Source organism: Cololabis saira, chromosome 23 (genome assembly GCF_033807715.1).
Source record: "Cololabis saira isolate AMF1-May2022 chromosome 23, fColSai1.1, whole genome shotgun sequence".
Taxonomy (NCBI): Eukaryota; Metazoa; Chordata; class Actinopteri; order Beloniformes; family Belonidae; genus Cololabis; species Cololabis saira.
In genome coordinates, this window is record NC_084609.1 from 25,870,789 (window position 1) to 25,889,583 (window position 18,795).

Genomic DNA, 18,795 nt, shown 5'->3' on the forward strand with positions numbered 1-18,795 from the left:
GTGTTTGGTTAGTGGGAGTCGCGGGACTGGAACTGACCTGGTGCTGCTGTTCCCTGTGTGGCTGCAGGGACTTGCTCCACCAGCTGTGGCCGGACCTCGGCTGCCTGGTCCGCGTTAGCCTGATGCTCGATCAACCGTACTGCCGTCAGGGCGTCGGGTCCAAACGTGTGAAGGTCTATTGATACCAACCGCACCAACAGGTCTGGAGGACAGGGAACAACACAGGTACAGGTGAGGGGAAAAATAAAGAAATAAAAAGCTTACCACGGGGCGTTAGAAGCTGCCAAAACTCTGAGCCCTCAAAATAAAACTGCACGCTGTGCTCTAATGTGTCCTTATAGATCTGACGTGTCCAGCATGCATAATAATCTAGGCTAATAAGGCAATAAGCAATATTAAGGTCTATAAGACAAAGGTCTACTTATACTTTGTTAAATTTTCTGAGGAATATACTGGGGACATGATCTCCGAAACAACTCTGACAGATTATACTATCATTTTGCTCACCATGGTTACAGTACAAGAATTACACCAGAAAGGAGGTTCCTATTACCAAGGGTGAGAACAGGTTTGATACAGAGAACCTTTATTTACAGAGCCATGGTTGGCTGGAACTCTATACCGGTTCATATTTCTCATGTACGGAGCAAAGATTTGTTTAAGATTCAGTTGAAACAATGTCTTTTAAAATGTAATCAATTATGATTTGACATTTGGAAAGAAATAGAATGGAGTTTGAATGGAGTTTGAATAGAATTACAGGTAGTGTAAACCCCGGTAAGGTCATTTCAAGCAGGTATTGTTTATGAAGGTGTTTTATTTGATTTAATTTCTATGTATTTATGTCTGAGAATGATGGTGATTTAGTTTTATCCTCCGTGTTGTTTGTGACTAAGGGAGTTGTGTCTATTATTGTTTTGTCTGTCATGTATAATGTATGTCTGTTATGTATTAAGTTTTAATTTGTGTGTATGTCGGACCCCGGGAAGAATAGCTAATGCTGTTGCTAATGGGGATCCTAAATAAAATAAGCAAAAAAAAAACAAACAATGAATCAAAGTAACCCGAATAGTTGGTTCGTTAGGGGATGCAGCATGTTGGTACCTATGCTGCGGTCCACCGAGGCGATCTTGGTGCAGGGAATCTCTCCCAGCTGAGCCAGCAGGTATAGCACCTCCAAGGAGGCCATGAGGAGCATGAGATCAGGCAGCGTGAGGAGCAACATGACCTCCCTGTACGACTCCTGGTCCACGTACTCGCAGATTAGCACGCCATTGTCCTCCGCTTTGCTGAGGTTACCCAGGATCTCCATGGCTGGAGGGGACACACGCACAGACACTCATTTAACTTCATACTTACGGGACCAGCTTATTTTGAAAAAGAAGAAAAACCGAACTAAAACCGAGAGCACCCACCTCTCATTTTGAGAAAGCGATCCCTGGACATCAAGCATTTGGTGATGGTGTGAAAGATCAGGTGCGTCGTCCGAAAGTCAACAGGGTCCAGCTGGAGCTGCAAGAAGTGGAACAACATTTTCACATCCACTAAGCCAGCTGGCGAGACCTGGAACATTCATGGAAACTATTTTACAACGTGGACAGTCAGCAGAGTCGGCGCGGAGATCATAGACGGGCTTAGCGGCGCGCTCCACATAATTCAGCTGAGTTGCTGTGATGCTGTACAGCATGTACACCGTTATCACCGAGCACTCTGTAACGAATTAATATCCGTGCTGGCCGTCCAGACAGCAGAACAAGGCTCGCCGCTGCAGCTCGGTGACACTAAGGAACGCCACAGAAGTGACCCAGCTGGCCCGCATCAAGCAGGAATACCGGATGGGATGAGGCTGAGCTGCCTGAACAGAGACTTAACTTCCAAAATCAAACACTGCGGCTTGTCGATGCGCATAAAAACACTGAAGTTAATCGCAGAATCAGATGAATAACGGCACTGAACAGAGCACAAGCATGACTAAAACGGAGAACAGTAAATCTTTCCAGACAAGAATCATTTATGTTCTATAAATAAACAAGAAGCCCTCCAGTAGTGCTGGCTTTGTTTACACTGCACCAAACTGAGCTAAACCTGGATAATGATTAAAAGTGAAGTTAACTCCTGTACTGTTAACTCTTAAATTGTCAACGTCCCTCAGTCGTAACTGCAGGTCTCCTTTTTTAAGGACGAGAGCTGGAGTGTAGATGTTATTCAAGAAAGCAGACTGTGTGGAAGTGACACAGTGTGCCATCTGCCCTCATTTCTTCAGAAGCCGCAGACACACACACACACGCGGCTACAGCTGGGTTTAACACACTCAATAAACCTTGCATACATGCCTGGAACGTGTTATTTAAACATTCATCCATCTGATTCTGAAAGAGTTCCAACTTAACCACACTGGCTGCTCAGTGTTGCCATCGCTTCTCCTTTTTGAAAAGCGGGCCGGCCGCCGCGGATCTAACAGGTGTTCAGGATTGGTTCGCTAACCAAGAATTACAACAACAAACTTCTAGCTGCTGCACAAAAAACTGACCACAGGTTAAATTAAATCTTTGTCCTGTTAACAGTATTTGATTCAATCAGACATTGAAAAGAAAACACACATTAACCTTCCCTTGCTGTTATTGGGAGTAGACTACTGAACTAGGCCTGCTTGCAGTTGTGACTGCTGTTGTTTTACTTGTTTAACACATTTGTAAAGGTTGACACAGTCACTGCCTAACCATCTTTTCAAAAATCACAGCAGTGGCTTTACGTTGGCATAATGATTTAACTAGCGGGCCTGAACTTTGTGCTGGACTCCATCCAAACCAGAAACAAACCGGCCCAACGGCGGAGCGGAGCTGTGCTTACCTCAGCAGCTACGTTCCCCAGCGTGTCCAGCCCGAGCTGTCGGAGTGAGATGAGGTTACAGTGGGCACAGAGCAGAAGGAAGCGCAGGCACGTTCGGTTGGCCGCCAGCAGCTTGACGTTGGCCTCCTCGAAGGAGAGGTTTCTCAGGATGACGGCGATCTGCAGCACCCGCTGGGCCTCCATGTCACTGATGCCGGAGTTCCGCGGCGGATGGAAGAGGCTGTGGCCGCGCACCTCGCATGACGTACCATCTGCGCGGAGAGCGGAGGAGGAACGGTTCAGAGATCCAGATAAGGACTTGATTACCATTCAGGAATCCATGCAAATGATTTGTTTTGTTATTCATTAAATCCCTGTGACTTCATGTAACCGTAATGTGAAGACATGTACAGAATTTAAATGCATGCCACTTGTTACTCTCAAGTTTAACACAAAATAAACTAAACAAGATGTAGCAGCAGTAGCAGCAGTAGCAGCATGTGTCACAACATTTCCGTAGCAGCTGGTGGGCTCACCTTGAGCTGGGTTACTCTTGTCCCAGATCAGCTCCCTGACTTCAGTGTCCTCCACCACCTCCCTCCAGAACTGGAAAGGAGCACGGGCTGTTAGCAACGCATCTCTAAGTGTCCCCACAGCAGCCACATTTAGAAGTAGGAAGTTCACTGCAGCACTCATGTCAACAATTAGAGACCCGACCCACAGCCGAGACTAATCCTCAGTTACCACAGCAAATAAAAGAATAAAGGAAGCAGTGTGGTTAGGGTGTCCACGTGTCTGTTTTTCGTGCTGTCAGACAAAGACTTGGGAAATATGGCTAATGAGTGTTCAGATATACTGAGAAAAACTGATTTGGGCTCTACTCTGCTCCAGCCTCGGCGCTCCCACAGCGCGACTTGGCCAGCTGTCAGAAATTAAAGATTTGGAGTAAAATCAGCTCATGTGGCCTTGAACTGCTGCTAGCCTCAACCAAAGATGGCAAATGAGGTATGCAAGACACACACTTATGTCAGCAGCATCATAACATAAATATTTCTCTCAGAATTCAAAATACCTGGCACTATTTCAGCAATCTGCGCAGGAGAGCGGCTTTCCTCTGGATAAAGTACATCAAAGCCCTAAGACTAGACACAGACTGAGTATTTTTATTGACTGTCTGTAAACCTCGGCCCTCCTGTAGTAATCATAAACATCCTTATGGCTGGAGATGAATTGAAGAGTGCACGACTTGACTTTCTATTGAGAATCTTGCTGTTATGTAAGCGTTTCAGCGTAACCTCCACTGCTGCTGAGGTCTTTCTGTAAAAGATTAGTCATTATATTTCTGCCCATATTCAATCTGCAAAGAGCGATATGCCACAGATGCTCAGCGGCCTCTTGGTGGGAGCAGCATTCAGTACACAAGAACTTTAATAGAGGGGAGAAGAAAAAAAAAGAAAGCCATTTTACCCTGACAAAGTCCCGAGAGGTTTTCTCCTTCCAGTCCATCCCAAACACCCCACAGAAGCTGCCTAGCGCTGCGGAGAAACAGGAGGGTTAGTGACAACGCCAGGTAGAACTACGGGAGTTGTGCCCTGAGATTCTTTAAGCCGAGATGAGGGTGTGTTTTCAAAATAATCAAAAAGAGCAACTGTAAATTACTTCTTACAAACGTCTGGATCAAAATGTCCTTCACGTGAACCGTGTATTGCAGAGCATCCCCACAATAACACATCTTTGGTGGAACGCAACATATCAAAGCAAGAGGTTGCTCAACTGTTTAGCCACTTAACTGCTTAACATCAAGTTCACCTCAAAACTAATGTTTAAGTCTTGTTTGAGTAACATTATGTAGGATGAAAAATAACCTTTGATAACCTGTGAAACAGGGATGAAGCAATGCCCTTTCCTTGATTGTGATTGGCCAAATAACTCAAGTGTGCGCTCTGCGGTCCAACAAAGATGTGTTATTACAAAGATGCTCTTTGCTACATGATGCACGTGAATGACTTTCTGGTTCAAACGGCAAATGCTGCAGAAAGTGAGACGAGTCTGAAGACATTCATTTCATTTTTCTTTCCTGTCGTTCAACAGGCTAATCAAAGCAGACATGGGAGAGAGATCTTGGACGGGACGTACAGTCATCGAAGACGCCGGCGTGGGCCAGCAGCAACGTGACCAGTTTGGGGTCCTTGTCGAGCTGCATGACATGTTTGCTCTCGTTGGAAAGCAGAGTGCAAACGTTGACAGCGAAGTCGACTTCGTTGGGTAGACCCGAGAGGAGAGACAGCACCAGTTTGTTGTAGTCGCACGGCTGAATGAAATCTGTAGATAGTCCATAGCTTTGGCGGAGATAGTCTGAGGGGAGGACAAAAAGGAAGAAAAAAGAAACAACAAAGATCATACTTTGTACTATAATACGGTAAATGTCACACATGTGCTTCATTGATGGTTTTCCAGAGAAATGTGCAAAAGAATAATGCAACCAGGGCAGTGAGACAACTAAGGAAATGGAGCAGTAAGCAATAAAACCACAACAATGACCTTTAGTAAAGCTCTGCAGATTTAAGCCACCATGACTGATCCACTCTTAATTTAATTTAATATTCATGGTTACAACTCTAGAAACGTGCATTTGAGAACTGGGAGGAAGAATCACTGCTCGATAAAAATCAAAGTGATGACAAGCCGTCTGTGGTGCAGCAACTGTTTGGACCGCTCTTCAAAGCTTCGCTCCTCTGCGTGACAAATGAGAAGAGAATGCACAAACTGCAGATCCAGTTCACCGCCGTTCCTTGTTTGCATTTTCCTGCAGTGGCGTCGTTTTTGGAACGAGTGAGCTCCGCAGGCAGGGGGCTGCTTGTTAACAGAAAAGAGGTTTGGGACAAAAAGACTTGAGACTCCAATCTGAACTGAGGAGAAAAGGAACACGGGCAAGCGTGTTCTTCCTTCCTTCATCAATAACTGCTGTCAGGAGAGTCAATTATCTCTGAGAGCAGCCCGCCGGCCAACACTACAACACTGTGAGGCTAATTGACAGCTCACATTCACTGCGAGAGAGCGTGGTCGACAACGCAGATACAGGAGGTTTGCTTGGCAGAGAAAACACATGGAATCATGATGTTACTGCGCTGGGAGAGTGTGGGGGGGAAAGGCGCAAACAATTAGTGCATCCGTAATAGACGGTTCCAAACAGCAGCAGGGAGAAAAATATGGTGAGGGAGTTTAACAGTTTTATACAAGCTATTTTCAGATCTGATCAGATAACAGCAGTAGTTTGGTCCTGACAGCAGCCCGACAAGGATCTGAAGCTTTGAATCCTAAAAACAGCAGCAAAAGCCCCCCTCATGGAGCGCTGCTGACCTGTCTGCTGGAAAACAGAAAGGTTTTGATGCAGTTCTGATATCATGCCAAGATTACTGTGACACGCCAGGTGATATGAAGAAGAGCCTGACAAATTAAATACTTTGTTAAAACAACTTGTACGACCACTGAACGTTTAAAGGAACACAGCCAGTTCGGCTACTCGGCTCTTTTCCATCTCTGCAAGGAAAGAGTATCTCTAAATCCAGGCATCTTTAGGATGAGGTTCTGTAGTCGTGTCCGAGAAAGTTCTGGGCTTCACCGGCTGTTTAAACCCGTACAACTGTGGTATGAGCCCCCAACATCACTTTTATTTATGCAACTCACAGAACTGCTCACTGATGCTGGCATCGCTCGTCTTGATTACATTTGGTTTACAAGTGCGCTTACAATCTCCTCTTGAGTCAGAGCCGAGTCCAACGAGCTACAAGGTTGTAAACAACTCAGTGATTAACCTGACAAAACCTTTATAAATGCACATTGTAAGCAACTTATAACTGCAGACTACTCGAGCAGAACAGACCTTCTGCAGCTGCATGTGAAGTGCAGCCTCCTTCAGGCTCCTGGCAGGTTAACCTTTGTCAGTATGAAAGGTGCAACTTCTCACACTGAGGTCAAACTATTTGTACCGCTACAAAAAGTCACCAATTGTTTTACACGTTGAAATTTTCCCACAGATAATGTCAATTACTCGGCACAGGTTTAGCACACATCAATCATTATCCAGCACAAAAACGGAAAAAAGTGTTATCCAAGCATTATCTATAAAATACCAACATTCCCATCACAAACATTAGCCTTTTTTTAACTGCTAATATTTGAGTGAACGTCCACATTTGAACGTGGCGCGACTCCTGCCCAGACCATCAAAGGAGACTGGTCAATTGTTTTGCTCATTACTCATATTTTCATCTGTAGTGAGAAGATACTTTTAACGTGCGAGTGCTTCACACTGGAGTCAGGTTTGCATTGACGGCATTCTCCGAATTATATCGTCTAGAGCTGCAGCAGGAGAAGAGGCTTTCAAACGGTGGCAGCAGCTCACATTAGTGGCTGTACGTTTACACAAGCAGGCAGGAACAACAAATAGAGGTCAATGCACTCTATGAAGATGCATCAACACAAGTATTGACGCCCATAAGAAATAATCAATACTCCCATCACAAACATCACTTTTTCAAATATGGCACTCTGCAGCCCCCTAAAGCCCAAAGAAAACCAGTCAGCGAGTAAAGCTGGTCCAGGTGTTATTACATCAGACTGATCTCACCTAATTGAAGGAATATGCATGTGCAGTTATACATCTACTGCACAAGGTAAGAGATTGAAATTCATTTTTTATGCATTCGACTGTTGGCAGATGAACAGAAGTTTAACCCAGAGATTTACTCGTCTGCCAAAAACATTGAGTCAAATGAAAAATAAATGATTCTGCACAAACTCAAACTCCATCAGTTTCTTGAAATCAAGTTCATATGAAAATCTGTTCACAGGATGAAAGATAACCCTAACAAAATTTAGCCTTAGAGATGGATAAATACTATTTTATGATTCTTTCGGCCTCAACAGATACTTGTTAAAGTCAAATAAATTCAATTTCCATTATATCTGAAAGAGATGTGGCCATGCATGAAACATTTGACTGTCAGAGATCCTGAGTCCATGTTTTAACAATATTTTAATTCATTTGTAAATGAAACGAATCCTTCGGGCTTCGTGAACATTCTGGTCATAGTTCAGTGAAATCCAGTAGGAAAAACAGAAAAAGAGCAAATGGGGCTTAGAAAGAACTGCAAAACAATTAAATTTAGCTCAGAGCAGCAAACTTCTAAAGCGTCTGATGTAAAACTACATTTGGAATCAGGTTTAGTGATTTTGTGAGGTCACACGAAATCATAAATTATTACATTCACTTTTTAAGGCCGTCCAGATTTGGTGCACAGTTACTGACTGACCCATGACCATGCACTTGCAAAAGAACTTGCAATATCAAAGAAAAAGACAGCTCATCTCAGGAGTTGAATCAATCTAGTAAACCAAATCAGCTTTCGGCAAATGTTTGGCTATTTTAACTTCACACAGTCAAAGAGTTTTGCTTTGATCTGATCGGCCTGATTCAAGTTTAAACAAGACGAGAATCGATTTTGTGTTCCAGCTCAAAACAACAAACTGAACAAGTGTTTTACTATTCCCATCAAATAAAAAAAGCACCGTTAAATCTTAAAGTTGAAATTCTAGTCCTACTTTCCAACACTATCAGAGCCCAGAAAGCTCTCCCGTTCTTTATCAAAATCAACTTAAACTACAGCAGAGCCACATTTCTCCGCCTTTGTTTAATCTGTGAGCTGATAGTCTCCCATGCATCACATACTCCGCTCTAATCAAGTGATGCACTGCTGTACTGGCGTCTGCACATTACTCAAGTCTGCCGAGACAGCCAAACAAAAATGAACTCCAGAGATAAAATGAGAAACTAAGTGAGAGAGAGAGAGAGAGAGAATGCAAATAGCAGTCAAATCCCTTCACCTGACACAGACGTGACCAACACAGAAACTTGGTGAACATGAGTCTACCTGATACAACGTGTTGCTGGTAGTTGTAGGAGCTGGGAATTGCACCGACTGGAAGAGAGGTTTTGGGATTCCCTGGTTGCGCTTCTTCATCATCCTCGCCAAAGTGGTGGACTTTCTCATACTTCTCCAAGTATCTGTGAGGGGAGAAAGATAAAGATAATGAGTAAAAGTGGACACCGACTTTAGACTTGATCAATAATCTTTTCAGTGTGAAGATTTACTCTTTTCTTTCAGGCATTACATATTTTCAATGCAAAAAGATACATTTTTCTGTGATCAGTTTCAACCTGACATTCTTACGCTAGGATGATGACAACCAACAGCTCTTTTTATAAAAGGATGAAATCTACTACACTTGTTTCTCAGAACCATAACTTGGGAGCTTTGTGTTAAAATACAAATGAAATGTAATTCAATCAATCATTCAAAAAAAGCAGAAACCAGCTTCTCCTCAAACATTGCTGCACCGGCTGGCTGTGAGACGAGCCTCCATGTAAGTCTGCAAACTGCAACACTAGAAAGACGGTAGCAAGTGTGATCTTTCACAATGAATGGAGAGCCATGCACCGCAATCACTCGGGAGTTTTAACATCGTCAAAAATAACTTCATTTTCAGATTTATGCGAGTAAAAGGCAGATGCTGCAGAGACAAAGAACGGCTCAGAACCTGAAGAAGTTTAACAACCATTAATCACAGTGTTTGATTAGTAGTAGTAGAGCGCGTGTGTGTGTGAATGCTTTCACTTTCACATAGACACACAAACAAAACAGCCCCTGCAAACAAATAAGGAGATCAACACTTGATCCCACAGAGTAAAAACGTTCCTTGAGTTACACAGTCATCCATTAGTTTAAGAGAATTTAGACATTTCTTAAGAGCCTTTTAGGCTTTTTAAATAAAACAATCTCTGAGCAAAAATAAAATAACTTTCTGAATCAGGCAGTCCTAGTGTCAGTGCATAATTAATGGTGACCAAGTAAATGAAACCATACTGCAGCCTGTTCTGTAGCACAAGATACAACAGACTACAAAGACAAATGTGGCCAAGAACAGAAAATTTAATTTTATTCAAGTGTCTCTTATAAAATCTGAATCTCTAAGAAACACTGATCATTAGAGGGGGAAAAAAATTGGTCATATCATAGTCGTAGGAAGAAATTTCTGTATTTCCTGCCATTGAATGATCGGTCACCATCTGTATCTGAAGGACAGACAAGTGATGCATCACCCAAGTCCAGAACGCACGGAGCAGGAGGTCGGTCTCCAAAGATGCATCAGCAGAACTTTTAATCCCATTTCAATACACACACACATAACTGAAGGCTGCAAACGTTAATGTCACTGACAAAAAAAAAAAATCAGTTGCTGCATCTCTGCTTATTTGTTTGACCTTCTTTTGCCTGCTTGCTTGACCAGACAAAAGAGAAAAGAAAAATAACTACAAGATTTTAGGAGACTCAACTTAAAAGTCAGTCAGGCCAGAAAAAATAAATAGACTCCTTATGATCCAGCTGATCAGAGAAAGGGCATCGGCACAGCATCCAAGAGGTTAAAGGTAATTATTTATAACTGGCTTCCGTCCCACCAGACTGAAGACGGCAGAAAGATCACAGAAACAAAAACTGAATGAAGACTTTAAAAACAAACTAAATAAAACCACCCATTATATCATCTTGCAGAGCACAGCTTCATATCTCAGAGCATCTTTCGGTGAAGCAATTTTAAACCCTTTTTCCAGAAAATTTTAAGTGCTACAATTTTAATTATACATTTCTTGACAGAAAAAGTGAGATCCTATTTCTCAACACTCACCTTGACAGAGACAAAATTATAAACTCAGAGATGACATTAGACTTTCATATTTCCACTTTATATGTAAATTACTAGAGAAATCTTTTATTGGTAAATTTTATTTGACAGCTTGAGCTGCTGGTTTAACGCCTCACTAATTTACATCAAGGTTGCGTAACTTTACACAGCCTCAATTCAAGAACTGCTGTTCCTCTGTGTGAAAGAAGGTCGATTGTTGTCAGCTCACCGCAGAGCAAAAGTGAGAAATACAATTTCGCTCTCAGGGAAAGAAATAATGACAAGCTTTACATTTTCAACCTGCTAAAAAAAACCTCCCCAAAAAGCTAAAAGGAAAAATCAGCGGCATGTCAAAAGGCTGTGCACTAACGGCAAGAAGCCATGCAACAACATGCAACAGCAAGCTTTCTTGGATTTGACAAGTGCGTCCTAGTAATGTGGGGAAATCTGCCCCACAAACACACACGCGTCCACAGCCATGCAGAAAAATACCTCAGCAGCAGCCGTGGTTGCGGTGAAGCCAGCCAGTGTGGCCGTGAGTCACCGAGCCAGTGCCTGTGACTGAATTTGGACTTGCTTGTTCATCGTGGCCGAGGTAATCCCCCGTTCTCTGGCTGCCGGTTGACAAGCCCGACTATAAATACACTCTGCCTTCATTTGCAGTGAGAGAGGGTGTGTGAGGAGGGAGGGACAAAGAGGGAGAGGGAGAGATAGGCCCAACTGCAGCGTCATCAACCGCTGTCTGGGCACACACGAGATAAAGGTTGGGGGGGGGGGGGGGGGGGGGGGGGGGCTAAAGGCGGGTGGAGGCACTGGATTAGGAGGGAAAAGTCGACTGCAGCTGCATGTGGTCGTGCTTCCCCTTTTTCCCCCCACATGCATGATTAGAGGAACACCAGTCTCCTCCTGCTTGACTAGAGAGCCACTACCACCAACAGAAACCACCTACATTTGCATGAATTTCACTACAACCGTTTAGAAGTACTGCCTCTTTAATCAGTGCCAACAATGAGCCTCTTTGCTCCAAAATAATACACCAAATGTAAACCGCTGGTAATTCACCAGGCGTCTGAAGCGATGCTGCACACAGCCACTGCCGTTAGTGCCGTTATTGGTCGACGAGTGGATGGCAGGAGAGGGGATACTTCTGGCTGGAATTCCTATCAGATGCCCAAATGCCCACCAACCCCTGGATTTATCTGTGCACGGTGGCCTATTGCCCCCTGCTGGAGGTGGTGGCAGGCATGCAAATACACCCACTGCTGATTTCAGCATAGAAATATTTGGCTGACCACTACGGTCCTGTGATCACCGACTTCAAATATCACACAGCAGATTGATTGAAAAGGTCTTATGTGTTTAATTCAATGAAAGATTCAGAAGTGGAGAAATAAATCAAAAATCAAGCAATCTAACTCGTAAGCTGACACAATTTCCTGAAATGTTTGGAACCTACATTGGTCAAAATATAAAAGAAAGAGCTCCCTTTTTTCCAGATGTCTTCACAATATCTTCACACTTCTTATCACAGCAGCTGGTTCTAATGATCCACTAGAATCCAAACCCCCTCTAGAGATCTGCACCACAGTGCACACGCAAATCAGGCCGCAAACTACACTTGGTAAAACACGGAGCACATGAGAGACCACAGAATCACGTGCACAAACAGAGTATGCACTTGTTTCATTTTAACATTTTACTCTTCAGAAATGTTGTTAAACACACAACACTGCTTCCATAGGAACCAGGTGGGTAAGTAGAAGCCAGTTGCTGCTAATCAACTGCACATGGTCACCTGATCAAGTAGTGGAAGTAGTGAGCTTTCAAGTGCGTCTTAACATAATGCCAAGGAGGAAAGTCATCAGCAACAATCATAGAGGGAACTTCTGCTGATTATCAATGTGCAATGGTTATATGCCGATTCCCAACTAATATTTAACGTTAAGAAAGAATATTCATTGGAGAAAACTGGCAACACAAGCAAGTTGATAGATTACACTGTGTAATCGTGAGGGAAATGGCAGATCCTACCATCCTCGTTGTCGCGTTACATGTTCAAATCCATGACAGTAAAATTATGAAAAGACTAAACAATAATGGCTTGGTTAAAAGTGTTTTCAGGAAACAAATCTGGTCTCAGCCCTGAGCCTGACATTTGGCAAAAACAAAACAACATATCACCAAAAACATAACTGTTAAAAGCACGATGGTAGAGGTTTGTTGGTTTGGTTTTATTCTGGCCATCTCAGTCAGTCAACCATAAACTTAATCTGTCCTAAAATAGAGTAAATAGGGGGATACTTACCATTATCTTTAATAATAATAATAATATTGTTAAACACTTGATTCTGTCAAATTTCAGACCTGAATAATACATTTTTAAATCATGTCCTGTTGTGTAAGACTTTTGAAAAGAAAGACTAAAAACATGTGTTTATAGATGTATCTTATAATGGTGACTTCATGTGTACTGATACTATATTCAGTAACACATGGGAATTTAAACCTTCCAGCATCAAATAGTAAAAGGTTCAAAGTCCCTGGGAGGATATAAAACATTAGGGGAAAGTCCTGGTAGAGCATTTTGGCTCAGGTCATCCTTAAGTTACCTGTATGCCTGCTAATGATAATTTATTGTTAACACTAAAGATAACAGGGAAGATTAAGAGTTGTAACTTTCCACTACTAAGATACGGCGAAGGCAGTGTGATATGTAGCTGTGGAAGGAGATGAGGAGGGAAGACAATACAACTCTGAGCTGGTGCTGATGTAACAGAGCGCGGCAAAGCTGAATGAGTAACAGGGCTGCTATGCCAGAGGTTTCAAGTCGTTACCCACTTCAATCCAAACATGCGCGCTCAAGTGCTGAAGGGAAAAAACAAAAGAAAGGTTCTCTATTTGATTATTCTCTTTATAGCAGGTTCCTTCAAACCGATTCAAGTGCTGCCTGTTGGGGAAAGGTCAGACTACTTTGATGGATTCGTACAATTGTTCTTTGCTGAAACGGGCTGACTTTAATCAGTTGTTAATGTAACTTTGTAAGTTCTTCGATTTGTTGTTGCTTGTGCGTTTGTAACTAATCTTATTCTTGATGTTTATTTGAAGAGAGGGTGCACTCATACAACCGTGGTCCTAGAGAGTCCTGCATGTTTCTGATGTTTCCATGCATCAACACACCCTGATACAAAGGACTGTGTCATTAACAGACTTGTGCAGACCTGGATGACAAGCTGATGACAACCTTTAATTAGAATTAGGTGTGTTGATGCAAACAGACATCTAAAGCATGCAGGAGTGCAGCTCTCTAGGATCAGGGTTGCAGACCCCTGTACTGCACAATCCATACAGCGCTCAAGCACGACTGGCCACTAAAGTCTGGTTGGTCTAACGTACACAGACACTCTTCTCCGCGCTCACGTACGGCTTGATTCCTGGTCTCCGTCACCGCTGAAAGAGCTTTGCTTGGGCATGTTACAGTTTCGTATCCACAACATGCAGATGCCACAGTTCCTTGTCATAACCATTTAACATAGCGGTGTTATCCAGAAGTTTAACAACATGAGAGGAATGAATCTCACTAGAAAAACAAAAAAAAACACCACAAAGTCAGCAGCATTGTTATATTTCCTCTGCTGTTTTCCATTGTGTCGATTGTGCATGTCATATTTATAATGAGCAGAGATTAAAAGAAATGTAAAGCTTCATCTGCCTTCTGTTTCCCTCTTATTTCTTGAGATTGAGCCACGGAAGTCAAAAGGATGGCGCTCAAATTCAGTTCTGCGTCCCGTCCATACCGACTGTCAGCACAAGTGAACCGGCGGTCTGACATTTCTACTTTAACCGGTGATTAAAGAGGGGTTTGTTTAGTAGAAAAAAGTCCAGATAACCTGTAATTCCTTAAAAAGGCATAATAATGACAGCTTTCCCAAAGGTTATATTTCTATACTTTACTGCTCTTGCATTGCTGTATGACTGAACTGCTGTGCGTTTCACCCAGAATTTTGGACTGCATGTTAGTGTAGGAACATTTTTAGCATTGATGGTTTAAAGAGATTATTCTTGGGCCGTTTGTCCTCCTTACTATTACACGAGATGGTTTGGTGTAAGATGCACACGTATGGCACTTCTACAGGACGGAAGCTCACACAATATCCTTTCCAAACATCAAAAACATAACCTAGTTCATCAAGTACCGAGGCCAGATTGTAGCTCCACTGACAAGCAAAACTCAGATCCGCCCATCTGTTTGATAGCCTAATCTTCTTCTTCTCAGCTTCCTGGCTATCAGTGGCGGCCCGCACTGCTGGAGGCCAGGTCACATTACAAACAGACCGAAAAGAACCAAGTCTTGAGAGACTTCAGATGTCATCACTGATAACAAGTTTGCTTTACAGCTCATTGTTAAATGTCTCATTATAATGTAAAGAGAGAAGCACAAGGCCTCGGCTCACATCGTGTTCAGTAACTGGGCATCTGTGACTCGAGCATCCGCTCTGATGAGGCAGTGGAATAAAAACGCCGCTAATGTAAGGCAGATCAAAGGCCACTTCGTCCAGATGTTCCAGATGAGCAGGAGAATCTATTGGCCGGCACAGGAAGCAGAGTGGTATCAACTGTGAAAATGAACACCCGCAGAAGTGAAGTGTTTTTGTGATGCGACGTTGGAAAGAAAAAAAATAGTTAAATTATCTTGTTTCTTTTTCCTTCTGGAAGCGGTGATATCACAAAGTGACAGCCAAGACCCAACGCTACTAGCACCAATATCACCACAGATGAAAATTAAGGCCGACTGTAGCTCACAGAAAAGCTTTTGTAGGGTATTTGACCTCCTGCTTCAGGACAGGAGCTTTCCTCGCATGAGGGGAATCCTCCCTGCTGCAACTGCAGGTCGACTGCCTCAGAGGACACCAAATCCCACCAGTACAAATACATTTCGAAGGAGGGACAGGGAAATGCAGAGGAATAACAATTATCCAACAGAGGAATAATGTGATTTCCACTCATCTGCTACCTGCCGCCTTCAGCGCTCCAACCTACACTCCATCATCATCAACCATTTCGGCATAATCCCTCTGAGCAGAGGGGTCGCCACAGCGGATCAGTCTGCACATCGATTTGGCCCGGTTTTTACGCCGGTTGCTCTTCCTGGCGCAATCCTGCATGCATGGAAAGATCAACCTACTCTCCAAAGACAACCCAAGTAGACATGTTCATCCTCCAAGAAAGATGAACCCTAAAATAGGAATATTTTTGATCCACTGATGACAAATTCTGCTGTTGCAATTGAACAGACGAAACCAAAAGCATTTGGAAATAAAGAATTAGCAGAGATTTGCTGTTCAGGGTAACTAAACGTCTTTCCCTGACTCTTAGCCTACATAATACCACCATTAACCAGAAGATAACACACAGGCCTACCTTAACAATAACATAAACATGGCCATTAAGGCTGCACTGATTAGTCAACATAATCGGTTATGAGAAATTGCCCAGACACATTGTATAAAACCACAGTAATGTCACGGACAAATACGTCTCGGATAGGAACGTACATGTGTCTTTGCAACGGACTATAGAAAGCTTGCTAAATAAAGAACCACGATGACGACATAACCAGCCAGATGGAAACAAGTCAACAGGAGGGAGTAAACAAGCAGCATCACCAGACGGCAGACGTCTTGCAGCTTTACATCAGCTCAGGTGATGGTGATGCCACCAAGGCTTGCCTGTTAGCCGTTCTCTGCCCGTATCCTCCGTGGTTCATGCACTACTGGCAAGGTGCAGGAGTGATAAAACTCATATCATAGCTAAATTATAGCAAAGCACGTGGAGAGTACCACAGAAAACGATCAAGAGATTAGTCAACTACCATGGTGGTGGATAGCGGCAGCGCAAGCGGAGATAGAACAACTGTACAATCTACCATCCTTGGTTGCTCTTATTCTACCAAAGTCTGCATTTAATTTAACTGCAACTACCTGCACATCGAGAAAGCAAGACTTCACAAGGGCTACAACTACAGGTTATTTCCATGCAGTTTTCAGGCTGTTAAGTTGTACGCACATGCTCAGTGAGCCAGGATGGCTATGCCATGTGCGTCTAGGTGATACTATATCTGGAGGGAGATCTCCTCTGACACATAACTGAAACACTGATGTGGATCAATTCTGTTTTTAGACCAAAACAGACCGATGTGGGCGAAGCTTCAGGGGGTTTCCCACCAAGTATCTGGAGTTAAAAGGAAGTCATTGCCTTGTACTCAGGCAGGGACCTGAAGACTGATAACATTCGAAACGTGTCAATCATATCCGAATGATCGCGTTGACCAGCTCAGACCTCGTAACGTACACCCATCACTTTCATCATGGCATGTATCTGAGCTGCAGCTGTTTAATTTACAGACTGATGAAGACTGTGGCAGAGAGATCATTTGGTTTCTGATCAGCTGTTCAGCAGGATTAGATGGATCGAAGGCTCCAAACTGAACGAACAAGAGAGAACTTTTCTTTACAGAGTTTCAGCAGCGGCTGGAGCTTCAGCTCTGCTCTCAGTGTTTCAGACAACAGTGCGCTTCACAGGCTTAAATGAACACTTCTGTTGATATGGCATTGTGGGAAATCTGTAACTGGATGAGGACTTTAGGGATATACCTCACTAATTATTTATTGACCAATCTCACATCATTGCTTTATCTGCAGTTTTCAGATATATCACAGTGAATCCACTAGAAAATAATCCAAAAACAACCAGTGTCCAAGTACCACTGCTTCAACACACTGAAGTACCACCCCATATCTGAAAAGGAATTCACTTTTCCTTAACTTATACCTCCTTTTGTGGCTTGAAATAGGGGAAAAAGCATGTCATGCTCACAAAACTGCATCGCTGGCTAATTGTTGGGATCATGAAACTGGTAAAAACACAAGGCTATCCAGTTTACAGTTAGAGGTGATCTGCATTAAAATGTCAAACATCACAACATTAAATAAAATGAGTATAAACATGCGGCTGATTGCAGTTATGCAGTTATTTACAAGTAACAGCTTAACACTGAAGGTAGAAAGAGTTGACTCAGCAAAGAGCTGTCAAACACTTGTTGCTCTCCAAAAAATGTTGGGAGCCAAAAGCTGCACTTAAAAGCAGATTTAAAAGCCTTGCTTGTTCATTGTAACAAGTCAAAAGGTGGATTCTATCATCACCAAACAGATAAATGAGAAACCTTCAAGAGATCACTCCTACGTGTGCTCATCAAACCAAATACCACAACATGGTGAAGGTTTCCAAACTCTCAGAATATTCTCTCTCTGAAGCTTTTAAACAAGGCTGAGTAATTGTACATTTCTAGCCTTGTGCACAAACATCAATGAGATGAAAAACCACAACAACACATGAAGTGAACATTCAAAGGATCCCAATAGCTTTACTCAAGAGTTCTGAGGTGCAAGTGACTCACAAGCCTGACTTCCTCCAAAACGGGATGCAGCAGTGAGTGCAAATAAAGGTTACGGCAGGGTATCGGTCACCTGACTTGGCTTCTGGGCACAATGTGCTGCAGTTAGGAAAAGAAGTCAAGCAACAGCAGCAGACTTATCCCAAAAACGCCTTTCATTCTCTCTCAACTACAGTGTGCTGCTAGACTAATTGGACAATATTTTTGGGGAAAGACCAAAAGGTTTAGAGGTTCCTGGAAGTTTAGAGTTCAGTGTGAACCACTTCCAGGTCACACGAAACTGCTAAGGCAGGGGAAAAAAAAAAAGAGATGAAAAGGTGTATTGACTTCATCTAAGTCAGTGAAGCAACAGTCATTACTTTAATCCAATCCACTGAAACGCAGCTCTCCGCACACACATATTAATCATAAATGCATGTCTTGGAAAAGGTAGCAGAGGAAATAGCATTATATCAAATACCCCAATTTAATCCTTTCCAACATTCTCCGAAATTACATAAAACCTTCAGACTTCTAACTGTACATCTGTCTGATTCCCTGCGCTTCAATAATTCAATTATTCCAGCGAACCATACCAAAACACAAGCAGAGCTTCAACTGTGTGCCTTCAGTGTGTTGGTCGAGGCAGTAATCCAGGATCCGTACACTCTTGGAGTTGAAAAAATATCCAACTGATGCCCGAGCTTCAACAAGTTGAAAATGGGATGGAAAAATATTTCTAGCAAAAAGGCTGCTCACTTATTATAGAGTATCGTTGAGATATCTAATAGACG

At 42.9% G+C, this 18,795-nt stretch overlaps 1 protein-coding gene across 1 annotated transcript in view; it reads right to left on the reverse strand.

The window, feature by feature from the left end:
• The window catches only part of arid2 (AT-rich interactive domain 2), a 39,337-nt gene that overhangs the window by 16,662 nt on the left and 3,880 nt on the right, over positions 1-18,795 (reverse strand). Inside the window, exons 4-11 of the mRNA XM_061714592.1 lie at positions 8,763-8,896; positions 4,966-5,184; positions 4,297-4,364; positions 3,366-3,435; positions 2,851-3,101; positions 1,416-1,512; positions 1,105-1,314; positions 38-202 (exon numbers count right to left, since the gene is read on the reverse strand). Coding sequence (XP_061570576.1) covers positions 38-202; positions 1,105-1,314; positions 1,416-1,512; positions 2,851-3,101; positions 3,366-3,435; positions 4,297-4,364; positions 4,966-5,184; positions 8,763-8,896 — 1,214 coding nt within the window. The remainder of the gene's footprint in view (positions 1-37; positions 203-1,104; positions 1,315-1,415; positions 1,513-2,850; positions 3,102-3,365; positions 3,436-4,296; positions 4,365-4,965; positions 5,185-8,762; positions 8,897-18,795) is intronic.